Raw genomic sequence first — 25537 nt, forward strand, 5'->3', positions numbered from 1 at the left:
GTACTTGATAGTAAATTTGTACTATGGCTGCGTTGTGTGTCACTATCGTTCTCTGGGCACTGACCGCTACACCTTCTGAAGGATCTGTTTGTAAGTATGGGGCATTATTTGTTTGATACATAGCTGTTGATTATATAAATGCATATAATAGTTTTGTGAATAAATTTAGCAATTTAAAGTGACTTTCCGAGCACAATAATACATCTGGCCCATCTTTTTCTCTTTAACATAATACGTCCCCGTAGCATTTATCCCACTTTAATTTCACAACCAGTAAGGCTTTCACCTATGATATGAAAATTGTGCCATTTGGTCATTAGAAGAACATATGATAATAATTGTACAACAGAAAGATTGCTAACAAGGAGTTACTTTTTCTGTGTTGTTTCTAGGTGCACCATTTCTGAAAATATTATTGCTTTGAAGTTCTGTATCCTATTGCTAAATTTGAAATCATGCGAAAAGTCTTAGTTAACCTTTATACAATATTGATTCTTTATTTTTAAGCTTGCCATTGCAGACCTTCAGATTAGTCCAGATTTCATTATATGATACTGCGCTGGAATTATACACCACTTTATCTCGTATGTCGACAAGAAGATCGTCTCCGATCGGTCTCTCCCATTTGATAAGCGGAAGCAACGTATATCTGGACAATATGAATGCAAACAGAACGAGAATATTTAATAGATGTGGAAATTTTTGCCGGGTCATCTGCCTAGCATGATACACCAGATAAAGAGAATTAAATGTGAAATGAAGCGCTCGTATGGATTTACACACGCTCACAACATGTGTACCGTAGTTTTTGTACAAACTGCAAACGGCGCGTTCGGACTGGGCGCTGAATGGTTGCATGTCACTCTGTGTGCATGAATTGCGAGGGTAACATGGAGGAATAAGTCCCGAAAATATCATTTGTAAGAAAATGTCTCTAACCTTATAAGCGAACAAGATATTGAAGACAATGTATTCCTTAGCAAGTTACCGCTAGAGTTCTGAGTAGGGTAAGTGGATTTCGAACATTCGTTTCTAGGGTGTTTCGTGGGCTGATCGCGAAAACAGTGCAGTCTAAAAATGTGAGAAAGGTGGTGGTGAAGATGACCACGATTATGATGATGATAATGATTGCGATGATAATAATGATTATAGTCAGGGCGACGAGGATAAAAATAGTGACAATGACAACTGAACTCGCCTAGGAAAACATTCTCTTTCAGCGACTTGAATAGTTGATTCTCCTTCAAACTATTTTGTAAGTCGAACGTGACACATGCGTCTTTTTTTTTCCTTTCTTTTTCTACAGCTGGGTGCGTCAATATCACTTTGAATGACACGCTGGACATTGGACGTGTATGTTTAATCTTTGATACCCTTTACGACATTCTGTAGCCTTAGGTAGAGATTCGTCAAGTCGAAATTGTAACAGGTTACCACCGCTATATTTTATGTCGCTTGTCCCATAAAGACAAATATTGTGGCATGAGTAGAGATGCGATGTGCGGAAAAAAACGGGAAAATTCCGGGAAAAAAAAACAGGTTTTCTTCCGTTTTTTTCGCGCAGTTGGAAAAATTGGCCAAAATTTCCGCGGGCAATAACGTACAGAAATAAAACTTCGGCAACACCCAGCGTTGAACGTGAAACCGAAACGTCGCACATGATACCAAAACACAGAGCGACGGCTGACGACTCGCCATCGATATCACATAATGTCAGCTCCAGCGTGAGCGTGGCTTCGTCATTCGGGTGCGGTTTCTCATGTTTTCGTGCCCGTTATTGTTCAATTTTGACTTTCCCTCGTGCACCTGTGGCGGAAGTCCGCATATGAAGCCGTGTGGAAGCAGATTCTGCAATGTTACGGCTAATTTCCGACGTGTGGATGCACTTGACGGTCAGGGAGACCTTCACGGTCGGGGATACATCTTGATCAATGTTTCCATAGTCGAAGCCACAACGAAAAAGCCACAGAAGAGACATTTCAGTGTTGTTTGTTCTAACTTGTGTAACAATTCTAAGCCTCACCCGTTCACAGAGAACTTAACGCGTTCGCGGTGATGCTTCTGGCTTGTTTTCGATTTGTTAAACCCTGCATTCGTTTGTGAAAAGGCAGAAAGCATTTCACTTGTGTTATTTACATAATGAGAGTTGTGAATTTTGACATTTGGCAATAAACTATTGACCGTATGCTCAAGAAAATTGCTTCTTTTCTATTTTTCCAAAATTTCAGGAAGAACGTGAAAAAAACATGTTTTTTTCCAATTGCTCAAAATTTCCGGAAATTTTGCATCTATAGGCATGAGCGACAGCACGGTTAGAAATACGTATTTAAGCACTGGCTATGGTGAACTATTTAAAGCTCCAGATTGCTATGTGCGTGTTCATTTCACTACTACCATTCACATCAAATTTCAACCTACTCGCGAGAACGTTCTATAGCTGTATCCTGTAAACGCTTGTAAAATAGCGTGTGTTCAGGAACATCTTGTTCATCATACATATTTGTCTCTGTTTCTGTCTTTGAAACATAATCATCGAACAAGCTGACAACGAAGCTGGCACCAAACAGCTGACACTGTGTTTGATATGTACCATACACCTATTTCCTAAGCTGGCGGACGGTTCTTAGTGAGTTACAATTGAGGTCATATATAGATAATATTACAGTATACTTATACTGCAAGACGAAAATAATGGTAAATTATTGTAAAATAAACTGTGTTATTGAATTGTGTTATTCAATGGGAGATCCAAGACCTACAGAAATTATTGCATTTCGTTGAAAAGCACACCATCATTAGGAAAAAATATTAACAAAAAATGGGCAATAACCTCATAAACGACGTTGAAAACAGCATTACATTACAAAAACACATCGACTTTCAACATTTTGTGACGTCTGCCCAGCAAGAGGTTGTTCCGCAATTCGAATACCCTCAAACGAAGATTGTTACCATGTCGATAATCCTGCAGTATGCAACTCGACCAAGAAGCGACTGAGCTGCTCACTGTACATCAGCACATCAATAATAATAATTGCTTTTCAGTTTTGCTTTTTGCAGAGAGAGAGAGAGAGAGAGTCAACCGCCTTCATTTTCTGTTGCGCAGCTTTCTTGTGGTGACCTGATAATAGTGCCTACTATGCTTTAACAATTTTTACGTGGAACAGCAGCAGCTGCACTGCAGGTTGGTGGGTGGGTTTGTTGGTCGCTGGTGTTATGGCTCAAGTAATTACAGTTGATAGGCCATGAATCAGGTGGTACAGTAGGGAAAAGAAAAGAAAAGAACGAGGCAATTTGCTTAATATAAACGCAAGATATAAGCATATCATTTTCTCTCCCCCCTCAACTATTCCCGTGCAGCCAATAGACGCGGCTCAAGCCGGCCGCTGGCAAATTCGTGTACCAACTGCCGACAGAAAATTTGATTGTTAAAAGCGCTCAAAGCAGTCACAGCTCTTCAAGAACTTTCACGCACCCTTAGTGGGCTTCATTTGGTTTTCCACTTGCGTTTCAGCCATATAGAGGCAGTAGCTTATTGTTCCTTCTTCCCTTCTTTTGCTGTCATTTTAGCCCCTTTTCACCTTTCCCAGTACAGGGTGGCCAACTGGGGAGACCCTCTAGTAAATCTCCTTGTCTTTCTGGAGTTGTTGTGTCTATCTTTAAACATCTGTGTAGAATTTATCCGTAGTTCATTAATAATTTCAAGGCCCCAACCGAAGAACGGCAAAGATGACTCTATTGAGGATGAGTTTCAGGCCATGAAGAACCGATCATCTTATAACTTAAGGAACTTTTGCTGGGTGTCAAGAAACCACCTCCGTCTTCGTTATTATTACGATCAAATTTCTTATATGTGCTCGCATGAAGGTTACCTGTTCGGGGCCGCTAAGAATAGCATGCCCTCGAAGACATGTTTCTGTTTATGAGAAATGGAAAGTCAGAGGTAATAAAATTACCGTTTTTTTCAGTGCATTGGCGGTAGACTGAACTATTGCTCTTCATCACTGGTGAGATATATGGTCTTTGCTTTCTCCCTTCATTTCAGAGATGTTTCTCTAGTTGTTTAACCAGCTACTATTGCAAAAGTTGATTGCGGTACACGATTTACTTGCAGTAAAAAATTTTACCCGTATTTAGGTGCCCTAATACAAGCGACAGTGACCCGTCAATTGACAATTGTAAAAGATTCGTGTGGTCCGCGCTAACTTTTTTACTACATAATTTACTGTGCGCAAACTCATATTGCTCGCGCGAAGCTTTTCTAAATGGGCAAACTTACGTATTGGTGAAGGGTTTTGTGCAAGTTACCTCAAGAATAATGTCTGCATAGAGCTGTAACTACATTCTACAACTACACCATATTTTTTAATGCGAAGCATTTCTTGGCGAACATTTGCTACTTTGACAGTATCTATCTATCTGTCTATCTAGCCGCATACGTCTTTGGGTTCTCATGGTCATTTCGTTAACTTGGTATGTACCAAAATTGGTATACTATGACAAGAGTATATGATGAACATAAATTATATGTCATGACATGAATGTCATGACATGCGTGTCATGTAGGTCATGAAACAGCCACCTACGTCTTGGTGCTCTCATGGTCGTTTCGTTAACTTGGTAGGTACCAAAACTGGCATAGTATGACAGGAGTGTATGACGAACAGAAGTGATAGGTCATGGCATAAATGTCATGACATGCGTGTCATGTAGGTCATGACAATGACCAAGCGAAAAATATTAACACTCAAAAACCACTGAAATGGCTTCGCACGTAGTACTAAGTAAAGGAAACACTAAAGGATGCTGGTATCAGTCAGAGTCATGAGCATGACTCAGCAAAAATGGCAGTGACTCATCAAAAAAAGATTAACACTCAAAAGCCACTGAAATGGGTCGGACGGGGGTACTAAGTGAAGGAACATGCTAAACGTCAATGGTTGAAGCTTATAGTCATGAGCATGACTAAGACTAGCGCCTTAAGGTTTCTTAAGTGTAGCTAAAGGGACTCCTTAGGACTCATGGCATGCGTGTCATGTAGGTAATGAAAGAGTGGCCTAGGTCTTGGTGCTCTCATGTTCGTTTCGTTAACTTGGTAGGCTCCCCGCACACTGCTTCGCATAACACCGATTCCCACTAGGCGTGGTATCTGCCGGCTTTTTTTTACTTCTTTTGGTAGATTGTCTGGATGATTGGCGTAAGAAAACATTGCCGAAAATATATCGAATAAAACTTAAGCTTTCTCACCTACAAGTTCAGCTGCTTGAATGCGCGAAATACTTAGGCTAAAACAACGGGGGCTGAATTTAGTAAGTTGCGTCGTTCGTACGCAATTGCATACCCAAAAACTTCTTAGGCTAAAATAAGCTTGCAACCGAAGTGGCAGGGCATACACCTTATGACGTCGTAGGTTAGAAAAAAGGAAGCAAAACTTGGATTAAATGACTAAGAATGAAAAAATCGCGGTCCACTGATAACATGATCGCACATCATGCATCTGCAGTTGAGGCTATATTCTTACGGAAAATCACTGCACACCCTTTTTCGCTGACTTCCTTTTCCGGGCATCTTAGAACCGAAAAGCGCAACGGCGCTCGCCCGTTCACAGCACCACCATCAAAACAATGGCAGTTAAAGTGCCAGACAATTTTCTCACATTTCTGTGAAAGACAAGACAAATGGGCACATGGTAACACATTTGGCGCAGAAAGAAACACTCAGGCGGAGCAATTGCCGGCCAGGTCTGCCAAGCTATACCACCACCACCATGACCATATTACAAAGCGATACTAAATGTCTTTATTTCTATACAAATTAGGAAAATGAAAAAAAAAACAAAGCTGCGTAATAAATTGTTCATATGGCCTCCAAGACAAGACCATAAGCACCCTTACGTTCATTAGTATAGTATGAGATTGCGCTCAAATTCCGCATGAATGCTCAATATCGGCTCCCTCGACAGTCGGTACCGTTTATAAGGTGGTGGTCAACGATGTCGTCGAGCGCCAACGGACGACGAAACGCACGCTCCCTTCGTATAGCAATCTTGTAGAGGGCATGGAGAGCTATGAAAGCAGCCCTGAAAGGTAAATGCAGAAAGAAGCCGTGGCTACCGAGACTCATAAAATTATGACCCGGAACTTCGCAACGTAACATCTGCACGTGCTAGTTTTGCTGCCTATCACACTTTCACGTCGTTTCAGCATTCATCACATCTTCTTGGATTCTGCTTAGCTGAAAAACGCGATGATGCCTCACACCTATAGACAATAGTTTGTTCTGCAAGTTCAGGTGGCCGCATTCCTAAGTTGGCGAAATCCACAAATGCGCGTATACTTTAATTTTCTAGACTAGTAATAAATCATAGGCTGGTGACGTCAGGGTCTAGAATCCCTATCTACGCTGTCTGTCATAACCCAAGTGGCACCTCATAGAAGTCAAGGCTAGTCAGTCAGCATCCCCCCGATGATCAGCGCCAATGTTTTCACAAATTTACCTTCTTCATAAGAACACACGTTCAAGTGCACCTGAGAATACTGTGCAGCACCGTGTACGAAACACATAAGAGTTCATCAGTCTAGGTGATTTCGAATCAAATATGTTCAAACTATGGATCTTGATACACTGACGCACTTTGTTCGGAGCAGTCACTACACGTATCGTATGAGGACAAGGTGCATCATGTGGTGGTATCCACGCGGCACCCGACGCCGTTCTTTCAACATGCGAATGTGGCCTCGCAGTACGAAGCAAACAGCAGCTGAAGGGTAATAGTTCGTTAAATTTCGGAGGAAATTTTTGATGTTGCAAAACGTCAGGAACCTATTTTTATGTCCATCGCAGAATGATTGTCTCCCTCCGCGATCTCCAAATGCCACTGACATGCACTAGCTGATTCCAAATTGTGCATGCAACTTTACAAATTTCATCACCCCACCTAGTTTTCTACCATCCTCGAAAGCGCTTCCTGTCGCTTAGCAGCCAGTGTGTAACTCCGATGCGCCACAGGTTATCTGTCCAAAGAATTACGTGGCCTGCCCATCTCTTAACGTTACACCTAGCATTTTTGTTCCATCTCGTTTGCGTGCGCCTTAACTTGTTCTCAAACTTCTTTGTTTCTGCCCAATATGTTAGCACTGGTGGAAGGCAATGTCTGTACCCTTGGCTTTTCAACCACCGTGGTGAGCTCCCGGTCATGATTTCGTAATGCCGGCCGTATTCGCTCCGATCTATTTTTATTCTTCTGTAAACTTTATTTTCATGATCAGGGTCCCCTGTCAGCAATCGACCAAGATGTACGGGCTCCTGTGCAGTTTCTAGAGGCTCACTACCGATCATGACTTCTCGTTAGCTTGACAGGCTGTGAAACATTACCACTGTCGTCTACATATTAATCTTCATCCCCACTCTGACAATTTCTCGGTTAATGTCATCATTCATACCTTGCAATGTGTCCGGAGCATTGCTGAACAGGATAATGTCATCGGCAAGCTGAAGGGCGTTGAAATATTCGCCGTTGAACCAATTCCTAATCCTTCCCAGTCTGATAGCTTCAGTACGAGCATAGAGATAATAGCATTGGAGAGCTTGCGTATGCTTGCCTAACCCCCTTTTTGATAAGTAATTTAGCTCTTTCCTTGTTTATAATTAAAACATGTGAAGCCGGAACTATCACGGAGGCAAGGTCGAATCGAGTCTGAGGAGTGGCGGATATGTGCTCTCTGTCGGAACGTAAATATGGAAGTTTCGCATAAATTAGACAATGTGTTAGTTGTTAGCTGAATGCGGTACGCCTCGCGGTTTTGATGTGAAGTTATTCAGTCCTTGAGTACATTTCATATAATGTGCACTTAGACCGCTAAATACAAGGAAGTGCCGTAGCTTCATCCAAACGCCCTGATTTAAGCGGTCGAACTGTACGCCGCTGGCAGAGCACAAAAGAAATCATAGTTAGAGCGATGCTAGATGCTGATCTTGCTTATACGGCGCGTTTTCGTGACCACGGCCAGCGTCGTGCACCTTTGATATTGTTCTATTCGTGATAACAGGCCTTTGTGGCCGGCTTTTGTAGGCCGTCATATTGACTTGACTACTATATATGCAGCTGGCGCGGAGCACCATAAGACCGTCGCTGGCTGGAACAAAATTATTACGCCAAAATTCACAAACAGGCCGATGAATGCTTTCTTAAGTGAGAGGAATAAAATATAGGAAGAACATAGCAAGAAGCAACTGAAAGACGTGAGTGCCATCTTTTCATGCAGGACTGATGTTAGTCTAGGGTTTAGTAGAAGCATCTCCAGCCAATCATAAGATGACGATGGCTGCCGTCTGCTGTCGCTTTTCTTTCTCGTCTGATCTTCCCAGGGCCTGTTGCTTGTTGCTTGCTTTGTGCATGCAAATCAAAAATGTGGTGGCTTCTTTATGAACGTTATGCTCCGCACTTTTGAAAAATGAAATGTCTGCAGGGATACGCGTCAATGTCATTATATACAGTATATATAATTGCATGTGTGTGTTCGTGTGCGTGCGTTTGTGCGAGCGGTGCAGATAGACATCATTATCATCGCCAGACTACTACCGCCATATCGTAGAAATTCCGTCTTGCGTCGGAAGCTGCAACCACTGTGCAAGATTTATGAATCGACTTACGCGTCCTTTTGGCGCAAGCGCTGAAGTTCGCACCTGTGCTACCATTACCTACACACGTTTTTTCGACTAGTTTTTAAGTTAGCTTAGTGAATTCCACCTCTGGTGCATATTCCTTGGCTGCTTGATTACTATTCAGAAGAAACGGTATCCTTATTGGCAACAGTAGCAGACAGTCAGGTACTTTTTTGGATGTCGCACTGGCTCCGAAAATAGGCGTGCTCCTAACGCCAATAATGCTATGCTAGCAATATGAGTGCGGCATTTAAACCTATACCAATTACTTGAATGCACTTTCAAAGTAAATGTACCAAAATTGGAACGAAACGAAGTTTAGCAAAGCCCCTCCACCAGAATTCAGTATTTGGATGTCTCAATCAAATCAAATTATAAGTATGAAAACGGAGCCTTGTATTGTGCCTTATGTGGCAGGCAATAATGGTCGCCATAACTTCGTATGTTTCTTTTCCCAGCTCCCTGTGACCAACTTGGTTACCGGAGTAACGACAATTGTTAAGGTACGTAGGTGAAAAGCTCATAATAGCAGTCATAGAGATTAGTTTTGTATACAGGTCAGTTCAGGTAACTTTAGCCAAACATTAAACATATGCAAATACCACTTAGCTGGACCGAACCAATGTAACGTTGGTTGCCGTTGCTTGGAGATACTCGGATGATTTTATGCATTCCGCCTAATTAGATAATTAGTCCTAATTATTAAATCAAATTCTCTAATATTATAAGTAGGTGAAAATTCTCAATGAGAAAATTGTAGACCAACATGAGAAACTTCCGATACAGCTTTTAATTGCTCAATACGTGCTACATAAAAGTGTTTTTCCTTGCGTGAAACATGCCTGTGAATACACGTGAAATGCCTCGAGCGGGCAGTCGCGCGGAAATTTTGCGTCAATCGCGGGCTTCTTTCACGCTCGGAAAACAATTTCATGTAGCACGTATTGAGCAACAGAAAGTTGTATCGGAAGTTTCTCATGTTGCTCTACAATTTTCTCATTGAGAATTTTTACCTACTTATAATATTAGAGAATTTCATTTAATAATTAGGACTAATTATCTAATTTGGCGGAATGCACAAAATAATCTGAATATCTCCAAGTGACGGCGAACAACATTACAGTGGTTCGGTCCACTTACGTGGCATAAAGTTACGTGAAACTCCATGTATGCTCAAAACCACATTGATTTAGTGGAGAAAACCATAAATACTATGCTGTGTGCGTGCTACGCATATTTTGTTAGGAAAAAAAAAAAACATTAGGCATAAGGTCAGAAAATGTGCTTTCGCATTGGAACTCGTTTTTAACAGCTGTTACTGGTTAATATGAAGTTCAGATTGGTGTTGTACAGACACTGAGAAAATTATTATACGATCTAAACTCGGCTTACTGCACTGAAACTAGTTTGTCGCTGACACTGGGCATATTGGCTATACATGTACGCCCTCTATAGGAATTAGTTCAATAACCGTGCTTTTGAAAATTACAAACTGGTTTATATTGCACATGGTGGAATTCGCTTTTTCATGTCGCCTAATAATTTAACAAGATTATTGCACAAGAAACGTATATTTACAAATTTACATGTGAGTAGCACAAGCGTAACGCAACCAGCCAAGATGGCGAGGAGCAACCTCTATTTTCTCTTCTTCGGTGCCGGCCTAATGCTGAGCTTTGCTTCGGTGCCGCTCTTCTTCTGTCTCGCGGAAGTATGCTGTAGTATCTTGTAAAATAAAGGCATTAATTTATTCTACAAGAGTAACTACTGATTATATTACATCACATGCTACAAGTTATAGAGTGATTTGAAGTGAAACGTATCAATCTTTTTTTTCACCACCTCTGATCTTCGCCGCAAAGAAAGATATGTTTCGACTGGTAACTTCTTCCGCATGAAAAGAAAAAAAATGTCACAGTTTCGCCCTAAGGGCGAAGCAATGAATGCGATAGCAACACAGCAATGTCATACGAAGTAAGGTGAGCGGCTTTGGTAGCAACAACACGCAGAACTGTTGTCGACGCCATCGGCGTTTTGCCCGCGTTAGCTCAAAATGCGTGCGGCGTTGGTGACTGTTGCTGGAGCCTCTGATATAAATAGGCACTTGGTGCCGCAGCTAAACGTCGCCTCCCTTCCCTCCCCCTCCCCCACGGCCTCTCGCGCGTCCGAAGAAGGCGCGTTTGCTCTACATATATGGTGATTGTAAAGGAGAAAAGAGACGCCTACTTCTGCAGCCCTTAAGCGAGCACGGCGCAGAACGCGCGTTTGTTCTCCGCCGTGCGTTCACTCCCCGTGAAAGACGCGCCCCTCGCGCCCTTTCACTCGCACATACAGCGTTCGGCGCGCGGCGACGATTTCATCTCCAAATGACGTCATACGGAACCTCACGGCGACGGCGACGGCGACGGCGACGGCGACGCCGACGGCGACGGCGACGCCGACGGCAGAAATCTGCTTTTGAGTGTCCATATAATTGCTATCGCAATAAAAAAATTGTCCCACAAAATTCTTGACTCCTAGTAGGCCGTTTGAATTTCTTTTCTTTCACAGTGAATTTTCTATCAAAGTCTGTTACTTTCATACGCACATTCCTGTGTGGATGAAAGTGACACATTCCTATGCGATAGCCTTACTCCTCTCTAAATCTGTTCATATGCGAGTTCCCCTAGCCACTTTGTATAGAAATAACTTGTACAATATAGGCGAATCCCATTACCTCGGTCAGCAAGCCGTCTTTCCTTCTGCCAAATGCACATTCAAATGCGCCTTTCTTTGACATTGCTCTGTAGGTATAATCCATGCGATCACGGCTTATTGCAAGAGCTGTATAGTGATCAGCCCCTACTACTCAGTAAATCACGAACTTTTATATATATATATATATATATATATATATATATATATACATAAAAATACGTTTTTTTAAATTTTCTCTGCATTTTACTAAAACCTTCTGCATATATGAGCTTCAGGACAAATAAGAACGCAGCTTTTAGTCGCGCATAGCCAATTGTATAATTTAAACCAAAAAATGGCGATTCCAAATCACACTCGTTTCGCGACGTTACGCCTTTTACGGGGCGTTAATGTCTTTATAGAAGATTGAACTCAATGAATGCAGTTTGCGTTGAATGCCAAATAAACATTTTTTAATTAGCCTTCGTGTGTAACGCAGTTGTATATTTACACAAAAAAGCAAGTTAAATCGAATTTAGATGTTAAACGATATAGCCAAGGGGCGATGCTGATGACGCCGATGTGAGTTTTGTAACACACTGTAACGAATGTCGGCTTAGGCTCTGGAAATAGGAAATATGTGTAAGCGCTTTCATAAATCGCTCTGACGAATTTTGTTTACTTTTGTACCTATCTCTATTGCCATTCTTAGTGCGAACTTTCAGACGTTTGGTACAGAAATGTTATTTTAATTATACGTGCAGTTTCAACTGTTTTATATACAGATTCAAATCAGTCAAGTGAGTTTGCAGGTGGTCCTCAATTTACTGCCTTGTGTTATCGGCCTTCATGATTAACGAAGTGCTTTTTATCAGTGTGTCATGACCGGCCTCCGTCAGTATGGTTCGCCCGACGGTGTAGTGAACGCACTGGGACCTTTACTTCAAATCATCGGCAACCGTCTAACTGGTAACTATGTACTTTTCTATTGTTTTTTCTAGCTCTAAGTACAAGCTTCCCATGTATTATCCAAGCAAACAGTAAAAAAAGTATGTTTATCGTATAAGAACCTAACATGTTGCAATCCCTATAGGCGCTCTTGAATGCGCAAGATAATTGACCGCTTGGTCACTCCATAATATAGAGATCAGCATTGTTACTTAGTTGTCCTCAAGAAGTTAGTCGAAGCCTTATGGGACAACACATTTTTTTTTTCGAAGAGCATTTATTGCCGAGCAGCCTGCTTACAACTGCGGCAGTTTCTTTGTTTTGATCGCAGCTCTTAGGTTCCTGTTGTGAGCGTCAGCGCGGCGTCCCTCGTAACCGCGCCCTACGAAGGATGAAAGGGCGAACGCGGATGAAATACGGCGATAGCGAAGAAATCACGAGGATGAAAGCGGAGGAGGAGGGTATGGCGAAAGCATGAGAAAGGAGTAGTGCCGAGCAAGATGGGCTCTGCGGCGACGATGGGTACGAAATGTCACCAGAGTAGCGCGCTTCGTTTGTTCACCGGCGACGCCAACGATAAGGCATGCGGCTAGCGCGTCCACAGATACCATACATGGAAACAAAGCACTGCATGAGCGCAGGTCTGTCTACAGCTGTTGCTGGGAATTGCGCCCACGCATCACCCACGCGCTTCCTCTCCTGATCTCTCGATTAGCCAGGCAGTCGCGCCACACTTCGCTCCGTTTGCAACGCGCCACACGAGACAGATTGTCCGCGCCAGCCAATATATCGCGAAATGAAAACATGTATGGAGCTGCGCTCAAATTTCGCATTAGGGAGTATCGTAACCGTCGGTGAATCTTTTAACATGACTCCATAACGACTGCGAGCCCAATTAAAAGATCACGCGACGTACAAGATGGCATGAGAAGAAAGCTCATTTCTTTCGCGGTATAGGAACCCGCGGGTGCTATTCGAAAGCAGGGCGAATCGAGATGCTCGTTGTCTATCACCGAAGACGTTACTTTACAGCTACTCTAGCGCTGCTTGCATGAAATTAAATATTAAGAAGTAGGCACAGGAATTTCACACAAATGCACTGGCAACGGCCCAAACATGCACTGTCATTTAAGGCTCACTTTGGAGGTCCCACGACGGACGCAGCCCTAAATTCATTAAAGCCCCTGGATCTTCTGAAAGTACCGCCAACTGCTTACAGCGCCTCCTGGTTTGGTCCATGTCAAAAGGTTCAAAATGCACGCGTCCGATGCGCCGCATTGCATTATAAGGCCACACAACGCCTGTGTACATGCTTGCGTTGTAGTGCACGTTAAAGAACCCCAGGTGGTCAAAATTAATCCGGAACCTTCCACTATGGCGTGCCTCATAATCAAAACTGCTTTTGGCACGTAAAACCCCAGAAAGAAGAAGTCTTTAACAGGCTAACCCTTTAGTTAACGGCGCATCAAAGCCTTTCACTGCTTTCCCTTTCCCTATGTGTGAAGAAGCAGAAAAGAGCCTGGTTCTCTTCTTTGATTCTGTTCCGATCCTGTCACTCGCCCCGTCGACAATGTGTTGGCCGAGCAGCCAGCAACGGCACCCCGACATGACGCGGGCGCAGTGCAGGACACGGGTGAATTAAGCAAACTCTGTGCGTTATTTGATCTTACCGTAGCGTGCGGGAGTTGGCCGAAGTTGAGGAGGCCTTAGAGAAATGAAGTTTTATTTACGTTATGTACAGGAGTAGAATTAGCCAAATAACAGTAAAAGAGTCATCGTTACGGCCTTCAGCAAATCGGACGCTGCGGCCCGCGGCAAGAAGAACATCTCTCTCGTCCCTGTGGTTCTCTGGCTTAAGACCCCTTGAATTCGTTGGGGACACGTCATTTTCAGCCAATCGTCGAGCGCATGCTGGTGTTGTGATGTTCATCCAATCGTAGGGCTCGTACAAGTAGCGTCATGTTCGGCCAATGGAGCCACTCCAAGGGCCCTATTCTCCTATGGCTGCCTCCTCGCCTGGTAGGCTCTCAGCTGGAGGGGACAGGTCCTTCTCGGACGGCATTCCAGTGCTGCAAGACAGCTTCTCCGGGGCCGAGGGTCAACTACCTCTAACCGTGCTGGATTTCAGTTGCAATTTAGGGAAGTGTCACGCAGATGTAGACAAAAGCTCCATGCGCGGCACACCAGGGGGGGATTACCAACCTGATTGAAGTGTTCGGTAGCATGGTCGATGCGTAACTTCGCACCATAATGTCGTGCGCCCGCGAGTGGTTCCATTCGAAGAACATAGCGGTGCGTATCTAACAGCGTGAGCTCCGTTTGCGAACGGCGAACGATGCGCACCAGGCGCGCGTCATTTGCTAGCTGCTCTTGGACAGAACCAGGCGGCGCGCTGAAGTTATCGTCCAATCGCGTAACATGGCCGCAAAATCAAAGCATTTCGCTACTGTTACAAGATCCCGGGGCTTTACAATTCATTGCACCACGAGGACATCTGGCGACCAAGTGCGCAGTGGATCTAGTTTGCTTGTTTGCGGAGCACAGCACGCGGTGATCAGGGAAATTTAATGTCATTGCATGAGTCGCGGAGTCCTAGTAAAGACGTGAAATGCGAGGCTTCGCAGAATCATCTGTACTTTGCGTCGGTATATACACTTCATGTGCTGCTAGAAATTTACAGATTTACTAAAGGAAGTTTCCTGTAACACATCAGCTAAATGTTGTGCTATTTAACGCAACAAATACACGTCGCTGAAACCGAATAGGCTTAATAACCCAGTGATATTCACCTCATTGCACCTGTCATTTCATGGCAAACTCTGTAGTTCCGTCACACACACTGCGCAGCTGCGTTATTCGTACAGCCACTTCATTCTTTGGGGTACTGCGCTGCTTCTTTTTATTTGAGAGAATACGAAGGCTTCATTTCGTTCTGTTGCAGCCGTAGAGGAACTGGGCCGCTCCACACTTGGAAACCTTACTCTTGGTGGGACTAGCACTGCTGTGAACATGTTGAAGAATGTCAACACTTGCAACGGGTCCATCAACATTTTGTTACCAGGTGTCATAAACATGAGCGCCGTAAGTCTTGCAAAACATTCTTGTGGTTGGAAAGATTGCTTTCTGCTTTCTTCGTATATTTTATGGGGCGGCGATGTAACTGGAATTCACAGCGATTACGTTTCTCGCACAATGGTGTAAATGCGCTTAAACGACGAGGACGATAGGTGAAGACGAGACATATATAGTCTTCACCTATCGTCCTCATCTTTTAAGCGCGTGTCAAACCAACTCGCCAAACTATGTGTACTTCTCGCCCAACTTTGACAATAGCGGAACTGCTTAGGTCACGTGACTATGTTTCACTTTGCGCTGGCCGAATGTTTGTATGAAACCGCCAGAGTCCGGCAAGTACTTCTTTTCAGTATTTCAACGTGCAGAAAAAGGCAATTTTTAAACGAAATCAGTAAGTGAGGCAATTGTAGATTTACCAAAATGTATAACTTAAATCGCCGTACCTACACTGCCACACTACGACGTCGTATATAGGGTGTCCCAGCTAACGTAAGCTGCTCAACGAAAAAAAAAACTAATTAAAAACACGGTGCAAGCTACGAATTTAACCAATTGTTGCTACCAATGCTACCAATTGTTTGGTTGTCTGAACGCTGACCCCCGAACACCGTAAGTTTTATCATTTACTCTTTCACTGCGTTTTTTACATTTTTTTTTCGTTGAACTGCTTGGCCAATCTTAGCTGCAACACATGGTATAGTAGGTAGAGAACTCATCTCTTCAATATCCTATAGCATACAGTACAGAACATTCTTTTATATCCACATGATACTTGCAAGAAGAACATAAATTCAACTAAGTTCGGCTTTCTAAAATGTTTATTGAATGGAATGCATTTTATGTCTAAAATTTACTCTTTTAGGAACAAAATTACCTGCTTTATTAATATAAGTGATAAGGTCCTCTACTCAGAAAAACTCTCCTAGGAAAATTGAGTTTCACCTCTTTTTGCTATGCATCATTGCTGCTAGCTCTGTTCCAGTGGTTACAGGTCCCAAAAAGTTTCATGTTGTTTTAACTTTCCAAATAAATTCTAGAACGCCAACGAGTACAGGTGACAAAAAGGTATGTAGTGCTACCTAAATCGGATCTTAATTGCGGTAGAATTTTGAGGGTGCGAAATGTTTCTACTCGAAGAAAAATATTTGCCTTCCTTGTGCACGATCTTCTTTTATCTTGTATACTGGTCACTGCCAATTTTTCTTTTTTAATTCCCTGTGGCACATTTCTAGTCCATGAGCTGGTTTACTCGAAGAGGCGGACATTACTTGCACAAGAAATTTAAATGCGTATTCGACTAAATAGCAAAAATTCACTAATATAGTTTTTAACTAATCACCTTATGGCAGATATTGCAATTTAAAAATTCTAGCGGGGGTGTTCGCAAGGTGGATCCATTTGGAACGAATTCTGAGGACGACCCAGTTTCGAGATAATAATTCCCGAAATTTGCGGAGAAATGGATGGGCGTTCCAATTACGTTCGTGCTTCAATGCATAAAGCAACCTTTTGTCAAGAAAGTAAGTGGAACGACATTACACTTTTATCGAAAGCTTGACGCCCCATGTCTCGTAAATGGTGTGATTCACACAAGTATTTTAAGTAGATATTCCTTGCAGTTTCACCCTCCAGAATTTGTAAATAGGTGACCCGTAAAACGAGAAATCACAGGGAATTGCGGGGCGCGCGCGCGCTGTCTGCTAGCAGCTTGCGGTTCGACGGACGAGGCGGCGGCATCGGCGGCATGGCCGGCGCACGTAGTTTTTCTACGCGGTTTCAACTGTCAGTCGTGCGAAGCTTTCCGTCCGCTTTGTCGACCAGCAATGTCGTACCATTCATGCAGCTGATTTCTAGGTTTCAGTTCACTCTGGGCGCGACGATGACGAGCCAAGAAATACAAGGATACGCTTTTATTCATAAACAAACCCTGGTTTTCGTTTCGGCAGCCTTTTTTGTTTCTGCCAGGTTTAGCTCTACGACATTTGCCGCTGCTTGGACGCACCGTCACTGACTGATCTGCCTGCGGATCAGTCAGATAGATGAAAAAGCTATCTTTATCCAATAATTTATCAAGCGTATACAAGCATTACTAAAATATCGGGGGCCGAGGCGATGCCTATAGCAGCCTGGTAAATACTGCCCTGTGATCGTCGCTGCAACCAATATCGTCAGTGATGGCGCAGCTAGCGTAATTAGAAAATGAAGCGCTGAAAATGTTTGAAAACTGCGCGCTGTCAACCGCACTTCTCGTCGAAACTCAAGGTTCATTTGAAGTGGTACGTTAGAAGTTTTCGCTTTTTGTCCACAAGAGGGGCAAATGGTCGTATCGCTGACATATTACGGGTGCGCATTATCTCTATTTGTGTTCAAGGAACTCCTCGCTCCTCACTTCCTCTTTCCTGTGTATATGTTTACAAATCAAATAATAAATAAGGAACTAAGGTGAGCTAGTTGGTTACGATTATTAAGTATGTATCTCACTGTGTCCCATTTAAATTTCTGCCGCAAAACCATGTTTCATAATAGTTCTCACTATATGTGCATGCGAGCACTGAAATAGTTATTGTTGCTTGAGTCAATGTTAAAGAAAGAATTATCTTGGGAAATCATTCCGTGTCGGCCCTTACACAGCTCGTTGCTGCCTGATGAGTGCCACTGTACGTTCATTTGCTTTTTGTTCACTGATGGTTCAGTTTTGGAAGTGGCAGCCATGCATCTGATGCTTGTGCACAGCTGACTCAGCAAGGAATGCTGCAAGGCAGTAGTTACATGAGTTTACCTTTAACGCTTGAATTCGAGCAGCCAATGGCTGAACAGCCGACCAGTGGTTTTGCTAGGCGCCTGCAACAGGGTAATCTTCGTAATGTGACAAAGCCGGACTGCAAGAGCATCAATAGGCTTCAATGGCGAAGCGGTGGCGGCGGCTGCACTTCCTCGGACCGAAAACAGCGACCAGACGGCGCATCCCAGAATCCCTCCCTCTTTCACGGGTCACCTATTGCAATAGATGCCGTAAGGTACTTACTGAAAACCTTAATTAGTGAATTTTGCTAATTAGTTGACTATTCGTTTCAGTTTATTGTGCAAGTAATATCCGCCTCTTCTAGTAGACCAGCTCATGGAGAAGAACTGTGCTTTCTACCAGACGCAACCTTGAAAAAATTTTGATTGTGTCCGCCGAAACACCCTGTATGGAATGCTACATAAGCTATCCAAATTGAAGTTGTCTTCATTTGCAGCACTGATTAAAACACTGTTTTTCTTATCCTGAGTAGTAGCCGTACCCAAATACACACATTACGCCCATTAAACCCCGATTTTTCAGTCCTAAGCGTGTGGAACTAGCGTCGTGCACGCAGTCTTGGTTGACGACCAAAAGGCGCTGGCAAAGCTTGTCGTATCGATTGACCTATGTTGAGTGGTATAGAATGGTCGAAAGAGGGAGGCACTAGCAACGCTTCGTAATATATGTTTAAACATTTCCAATATGTGTGTGTGTGCCAGGTAAGCAAGTCGGTGCTTGTCGCAGGTTAACATAGTCACACGGGAGGCTGTGCAGAAGAACGGACAAATTGGCACAAGGTTAGGTATTTATGTGAACAGAAGGTGCTGATGCAACTCGCGGTTGCCAATGACTACTAAAGGTGATTCACTTCGAAATTTCAGTGAGTTATCAGGAAGAATATGTAAAAAATTGCGCGCCGAATCTCCTGTGGGAGTTATCTAAATGATGCCTAAGAATTTGCTATTATCATCTGCTGTTTCCTCTTGGTAAGCTTCTGTGTTTGGTATAATTTTGAGAAACACCGCAAAGGAATCGTGAAACGTAGAAGCGTGGTTGCAACAACGAAATGCTAACCGAGACCAAGAAGAGGCGAGTAGTAGCAGTGTTCACTCATGTTATGTGATGGTGCGTTTGGATGATGCCGCTGCTTCGTTGAAGGTGACCACTGGTCAATGCTTGCTGTGGTACGTGACGTGATTGAACATTGTCACGTTTGCCGGACCAGGTACGTGGAAGTGGTCGATGACGCTGCCTTCTCTCGATGCGAATAATTATCGACCGTTATCAATGATACTCCGGCGGCGGCGGCGTATGACGCAACCGCACGAGCCCTATCTAGAAAGTGGTCAGGGATGGGGACAGAGTTCGCCGAGTGTTGATGGCTTCGTGTGCAATGTGTTTTCACCGCATAGTTAGCGTTAAAGCAAGAGGCAGCACAAAGGTCAATTCGCTCGCAGCTGCGGGTGCTGTCTTGAAAGAGATCGTCTAACGTGATGGATGGATGGAGGGACGGACGAACGGACGGACGGAGGGGTTTCCACGTTGGGTAGATGTAGAAATGCTTACGCATTTAATACCTTTGCTGTTTCTCTCGCTTTTATAGTGCTCACGAGATGTTCCAATGATATGCTCAAATGCAGTGGCGACCACGGTGAGTGCTTTGTGCCGCTGCGGCATGCCATTTCCGCGTCTGCATTCAATCTCGCCTTAGACATTTCTTGATTATTTATCATCAATTTGAATTGCGTTTGACGCCATTAACTTTAAATTCGCCAATTCATTCCTTTTTTTTTCATGATATACACAAGCCGCAACAACAAAAAACTGTATCCCCACTTTCTGCGGTTTACCATGTTGCAAGCCCTTTTTGTAGCGTAAGCCTTAAGCCATTTTATCTGCCAAAGTTAATTAGATCTGAACTTGGGTTTATGGACAGCTTGGCTCTACCAATTAGACTGTTTCTACAAATGCTCCTTCTGGGAATGAGTGAACAGCTGTGTCTGCAGGTGAACAACGTAATACGCGCAACGTACACCTACTTCGCTGCTCAAAGCACAGTGATGCACACTTTGTGAGAAATATAAGGTTCTATATGGACATGCGCTATAACACAAATGATTAGGTCAAGTCTGAGGGGAAAAAATTAAGACAGTAAAAGGCGGCATGTAGAACAACGCTATTTTTGCAATGCATGCGCCATGTTATAGAAATATTTAGAAATAGAAATTTATTGACAAATTGTCAATACATTTCTTTAAATATATATGATTATACAAGCAACATTTCACACTTTGTTTTGTCTCAAAATTAAGGTATGATCCAACAGATTTATACAAAGCAAATACAAGCACGAATGCACCAAGAACCTAAATGAAGTAATCATTTAAAGAAGGATCAACTACGTGTTGGAGAGGAGTAGTTAAGTGTCACGACAGAACCAGTATCAAGAACCTTAGCGGCGAGAACCATGTTATCCCGAAAGAGAAATTTAAACAAAAATTGCAAACGTGCATGAAAAATTCACCTAGGACCATAAATGTGTATTCGTAGAGAACTTAAGAAAATTATACATGAATGTGTACATGAGATTCATGTAATATTGTAGACTGTTACATGTTGTATTTTTTAAATGAAACATTTACATTGTACTTGGAATAATTAATGTGTTGGAGAGGTGAACAGCAATCAAGTGCAACAGTAGGCATCGATGCCATACCTAAAGTGGCCTAGAATACACGCATATGAGACAAAATACAGCTATTCCAGATACACTGTCTTTCAAAGGCAAATTCTCATGAAATATGCTTTCTCTCATTATGTTTGCAATATCTAAGAATATTTGTTTAGGTGAAATAATACCAAACGCAGCTTGTTTATTTGTTATTGTGACTGTAATTGTAGAAAACGAGCAAGAACGCAACCCAAAAAAGAAGACTCATACATGTTGTAGATTACTTTAATTAGAATAACTGGTAAATTCAATACGTTTAACATGGCCAGCGCAAAGGCGGGGAGGTTATTGCAGTGCTGTAGTTATCCTAACATTTTTTTTTCTTTTGTGTGATCCCACCTCTCCAGCTCTCTAACGGAAAACATCGGTAACGGAATGGGAATCGTGGCATACGGTGGGCAACAAACTGGCACGACTGGAATAAAAGGTGGCTTCTTTTTCAATTTCAGGCTGACATGGTAGCATCGCTGATCGATAATATTGCGGTAAGTGTCCCAGCAATTTAATTAAGTATGCAGAGCGCTGGCTCAAAACGGTTTCTGTACGTGCCCTTTTCGAAGAATTTCTTCGTTCATGGTAGGCCCTTTAAAATGGCAACGTCAAAGAATGAGCATGCATAGAACGGTTTTGAAAAGTGAACCAGCAGCTCATATTTCTGAATCAGAGGCCTTCAGCCGAAACAAGAAACTTCACATAGGGGCCTAAGTACATTTCGGCAGTCAAAGTAATAAATAAAGCAGCTTGCCAAGACTGGCGGTATTGCGACCATTGAAGCGCGCAATACGATACCTGTGATTAATGTTTCAGGATTTTATAGCGTTCACGGAATGAAAACTTATCAATGTCTTGCATGTAAGCATGAATGGCTTCCCCTTTTGTTTTATATGACTTCAACCCAAATTTTTCCTCCTTTGGTGACAGGCACTCTGCCCCGTGATGTAATTTTTAATTAAATAATGCAAATATGGGTTTCTACGTGGAAAAACCAGGATATCAATACAATGCACGCTATAGTGGGAGACTCCGGATTAAGTTTGACAGCTGAAGTTTTTTTAACACCCAAGGGCGGTGCATACGCATTTGCACCATCCGTGGGTGGTGCACCGCCCGTGGGGAACGAAATGGGTGGCCCCATTTCATTCCCATCGAAATCGGGCCACCGCGGCCGGGCTTTGATCCCGCGCACTCGGACTTAGACGCGCAATGCCAAAGCCACTACGCCACCATGGCGGGTATCTACGTTTAGGGCTGTTTATAGCAATGCAGCTGTTGATTTACTGGAAGAAAAAGACGTTTTTCAAAGCACAAACGAATCTCTTCTCGTGGAACACCACACTCACTGATAGACAAAGAATAAACGAGAAAGAGCGCATGTAATAAATGTTTTACTGTCGCTATAGCCCAAAGAAACCGCTGCGATGTTCACACCTCCGTGCTGATATTTCATTTCATCTCATTCAGTGCATCCTGAAAAGTCTTCCTCAAGTGCAGCTTATGACTACGATAACAAACGTCGCCTGTGATCTGCAACAACTTCTGCTCAACATCCAGAGCTCGACCGTTGGCCCCACAGTGACCACTATCTTGACTATCCTCAGTCCAATTTTCAACGAATGTGAGTTGATGACGCGATTCTGCAGATAATCGCAATTTGTCAGATATAATAGAAAGGTAGATGGCGATAACAAGCTGAAGTATTTTGGGAGGAATTTTGGGCTTGTTGTTTCAATTGGGTATGGCTTGAAAGATGCACAGCGTAACCAGTTCTCATTGCAGTAGTGAAATTGTGGTGTCACTGATGGCGATAACAAGCTGAACTATTTTGGGAGGAATTTTGGGCTTGTTCTTTCAATTGGGTATGGCTTGAAAGATGCACAGCGTAACCAGTTCTCATTGCAATAGTGAAATTGTGATGTCACTGATCAGAGGCGTGGAATGAGCGACCTGATAAACCTGAAAACGTCAATATTTCTCTCAGATGGACTAGTCTGTTGTCATATTCTCGATTCACGTTACCAGCTCGAAATTAAACTGGACACTGGAAGGAGACGTAGAGGTTTGCATTGGCAACTGCGTTTAATTTCGCGCTGGTAACGTAAAAACAGCAAACCAAGATAGATGATCATTTCAAGAGGGGAAGTGATACTGGGTGTTGCGATAGGCTTAGTAGGAGCACAATAATCTTACTGAAGGGAAACGTGTGCACATCGGGAATTTTTTCTGATAATAAATAATATAATGTGTTCTGGGCCTACCTGGCAAATACCTAATCTAAACTGAGAAACAACACAGATTCTGCCCAGGGAAACACAAGCTAGAGGCGCTTCTCTTTGTGGCTTATTTCAGGACATAATTTTCATTTATATTCAGGCAATGAGCAAGCGGAGGTTCTTCAATACGAAAAGAATAAGGTGCAATTGCCGATAGGTGTATAAAAATTGAAGGTAAAGCTCAGTCGCAAAATGATGCCTCGTTGCCGCAGAAGTTATAAACATGCCATTCCAAATACATCGTTTCTTTTAAGGCGAAGCATCCTTTGTGAACCATCCCGGACTCTCCTGGTGCTGCTGTGTTTCCGAGTATCTCATATTTGAAAAAAAAATGTTTAGTGATGTACCCGATGATAAAGTCGAACTTCGGTCCCCAGTACAGCAGGTCCATGCTCAGAGCATTCGGGCACTCCCGCACGTATACTTCTATCGTGCCAACACCAACTATCTCCTTGAGCTACTCGCCGCATGTTTCACATTGGGTAGCTCTGGTGCGTGAGAGCACACGCGCGCGCGCATGCCAGGTTTCCTTTACGCTAAAGACACCGGAAAGAAATGGCCAAACTTATAGCACTTGATGAACCGCTTCAGGAAAGATTCGCGTATCACTGGCTCCAAGCGGGGCAGTGGATATGCATATTTTCATTTTCATATTTGTGCAATGTTTCCGCACTCAGTTATTTACCCATTTGCTAATGAAGTTGATCCGTGTTTTCGCCCAGTATAATCGCAATTCAAATATCACGTTGAAAGTACACCTATCAAAAAGAGACGTGTGTTTTCAGTTGTAGCCTTCGTTAGCCGGAAGATCTCCGGCGACGTCGAAAAAAAAAAGGAAACTTGCTGGCTTATTTGAGCCTCAAAAACGACGATTGAGCTTACTGCCTGCTCGCGATTTTCCCGAGGTTGAGCGAGATTACAAATATTGCGTAACCTCTGCGGTAGCCCATTGGCTATGGCGTTGGGCTGCTGAGCGTGAAGTCGCAGATTCGATTGCGGTCGTGGCAGCCGCACCCCGATGAGGCCGCCATGGCCGGAATGCAAAAACGCTTGTGTAGCTTACGCATACTGGGTGCATATTAAAAACTCCAGGTGGGCAAAATTCATCCGGAGCAACCTCCCCCCCCCCTCCCCAGTACCGTGTTCCTCACAATCAGATCGTGGTTTGGGGACGTAAATCCCTAAATATAGTATATTATAATATAGTACTACATCGCTACCCCCCCTACGCATTGTCTACGCAGCTCGTTCCTTTTTTTTGCCTTGTTAAGATCCAGCAAATTGCAGCGCTGGGAGTACTCAAGGGAGTACCACAGCTGAAACTTGCAAGAGATTTTTCCTGATGTTCGACTGCTTTGACATCATCTGTGCCGCCGAGTGCTCAATCTTGGCAAAATGGGAGGCGTGATCCAATGACGAAGGGCAAAGCGACTGGAAAATTAAAATACTGTTCACAGGATTAGGTCCCCTACCTACAACACTCTATCGCTGAAAACCTGTACTCCGTGTTTGCTCCAGATGCTAGTAGAAGACCAAGCGACTTTAATAACGGACGCTTGATTCATCGTTTGCCTTCAGTTTCCGTAGTCAGCTATGAGCAGTCAGGAGGTCGCCTGATCTAAAGCATATCTTAGCATATCTAAAAATGAGCTGTGCGACAGTCGCAAAGTTTACTACTCGATGTTTATGTCAGCACTGTGCTCAAGAAAGCAGCACAAAAAGGTACGTGCATATGTGTTGCGCACATCCTATGCTATATAGAAAGTTCATAAGCAAGGCATGCTGCTCAAATTTTCTCCATAGATTACACAGAGAGCAAGCCTGACGACGTGGAGACATTTGTCAGTCAACTGTTATTGTATATAAGTTCGATGTTTCTTTCACATATTTTTTGCCGTCTATGGCTTGTCGTTTACTTATTTTTTCTGTTTACCCTTCAGGTGGTCATTGACAGCAAGATTGCTTCTATAAAAATAAATGGATACTACGAAGTTTACAATGTCTAAATGGGCGTCCTGGGAAACAAATGGACACCAGATAACAACGAAATAAAAAGTGCTTCAATGGTCCTTAATGTTTCATTATCCACAAATACCTTGCTTCCGCAGCCAAAACAGGCTAAGTGGTATTCGGCCGTCAGAAATATTGATTTGTTGTGTTGCAAATCCAATAGATGCTTAGGCGATCGAGACGCGTGTCGACAAAGAGATAAATAGATTGGGCTCCTCAGAAGGTGTTATAATAAGGCATAGCACGACGGTAATTCCCCAAAACTTGCACGATTGGCCTCATAGAGCTCAGTAGCCTTTCAGTGGATGCAGTATATGGATAGTGGGTAAAGGCGCAGAATTTCCACATAAATTGTTCTCTACTTTCTTCGAAGGTGCG

At 43.2% G+C, this 25537-nt stretch overlaps 1 protein-coding gene across 1 annotated transcript; it reads left to right on the plus strand.

Moving 5' to 3' along the window:
- On the plus strand, window positions 1-25100 carry LOC119440929 (uncharacterized). Its single transcript, XM_049662715.1, has 8 exons — window positions 1-90; window positions 1307-1353; window positions 3969-4007; window positions 9123-9167; window positions 12216-12309; window positions 15230-15369; window positions 22341-22494; window positions 25090-25100. Exons 1-8 carry the CDS (start codon window positions 24-26, stop codon window positions 25098-25100), a joined length of 597 nt encoding a protein of 198 aa, XP_049518672.1. The 5' UTR covers window positions 1-23.
- Window positions 25101-25537: the final 437 nt, after the last annotated feature.

The sequence above is a fragment of the Dermacentor silvarum genome, chromosome 2 (assembly GCF_013339745.2).
Source record: "Dermacentor silvarum isolate Dsil-2018 chromosome 2, BIME_Dsil_1.4, whole genome shotgun sequence".
Classification (NCBI taxonomy): domain Eukaryota; kingdom Metazoa; phylum Arthropoda; class Arachnida; order Ixodida; family Ixodidae; genus Dermacentor; species Dermacentor silvarum.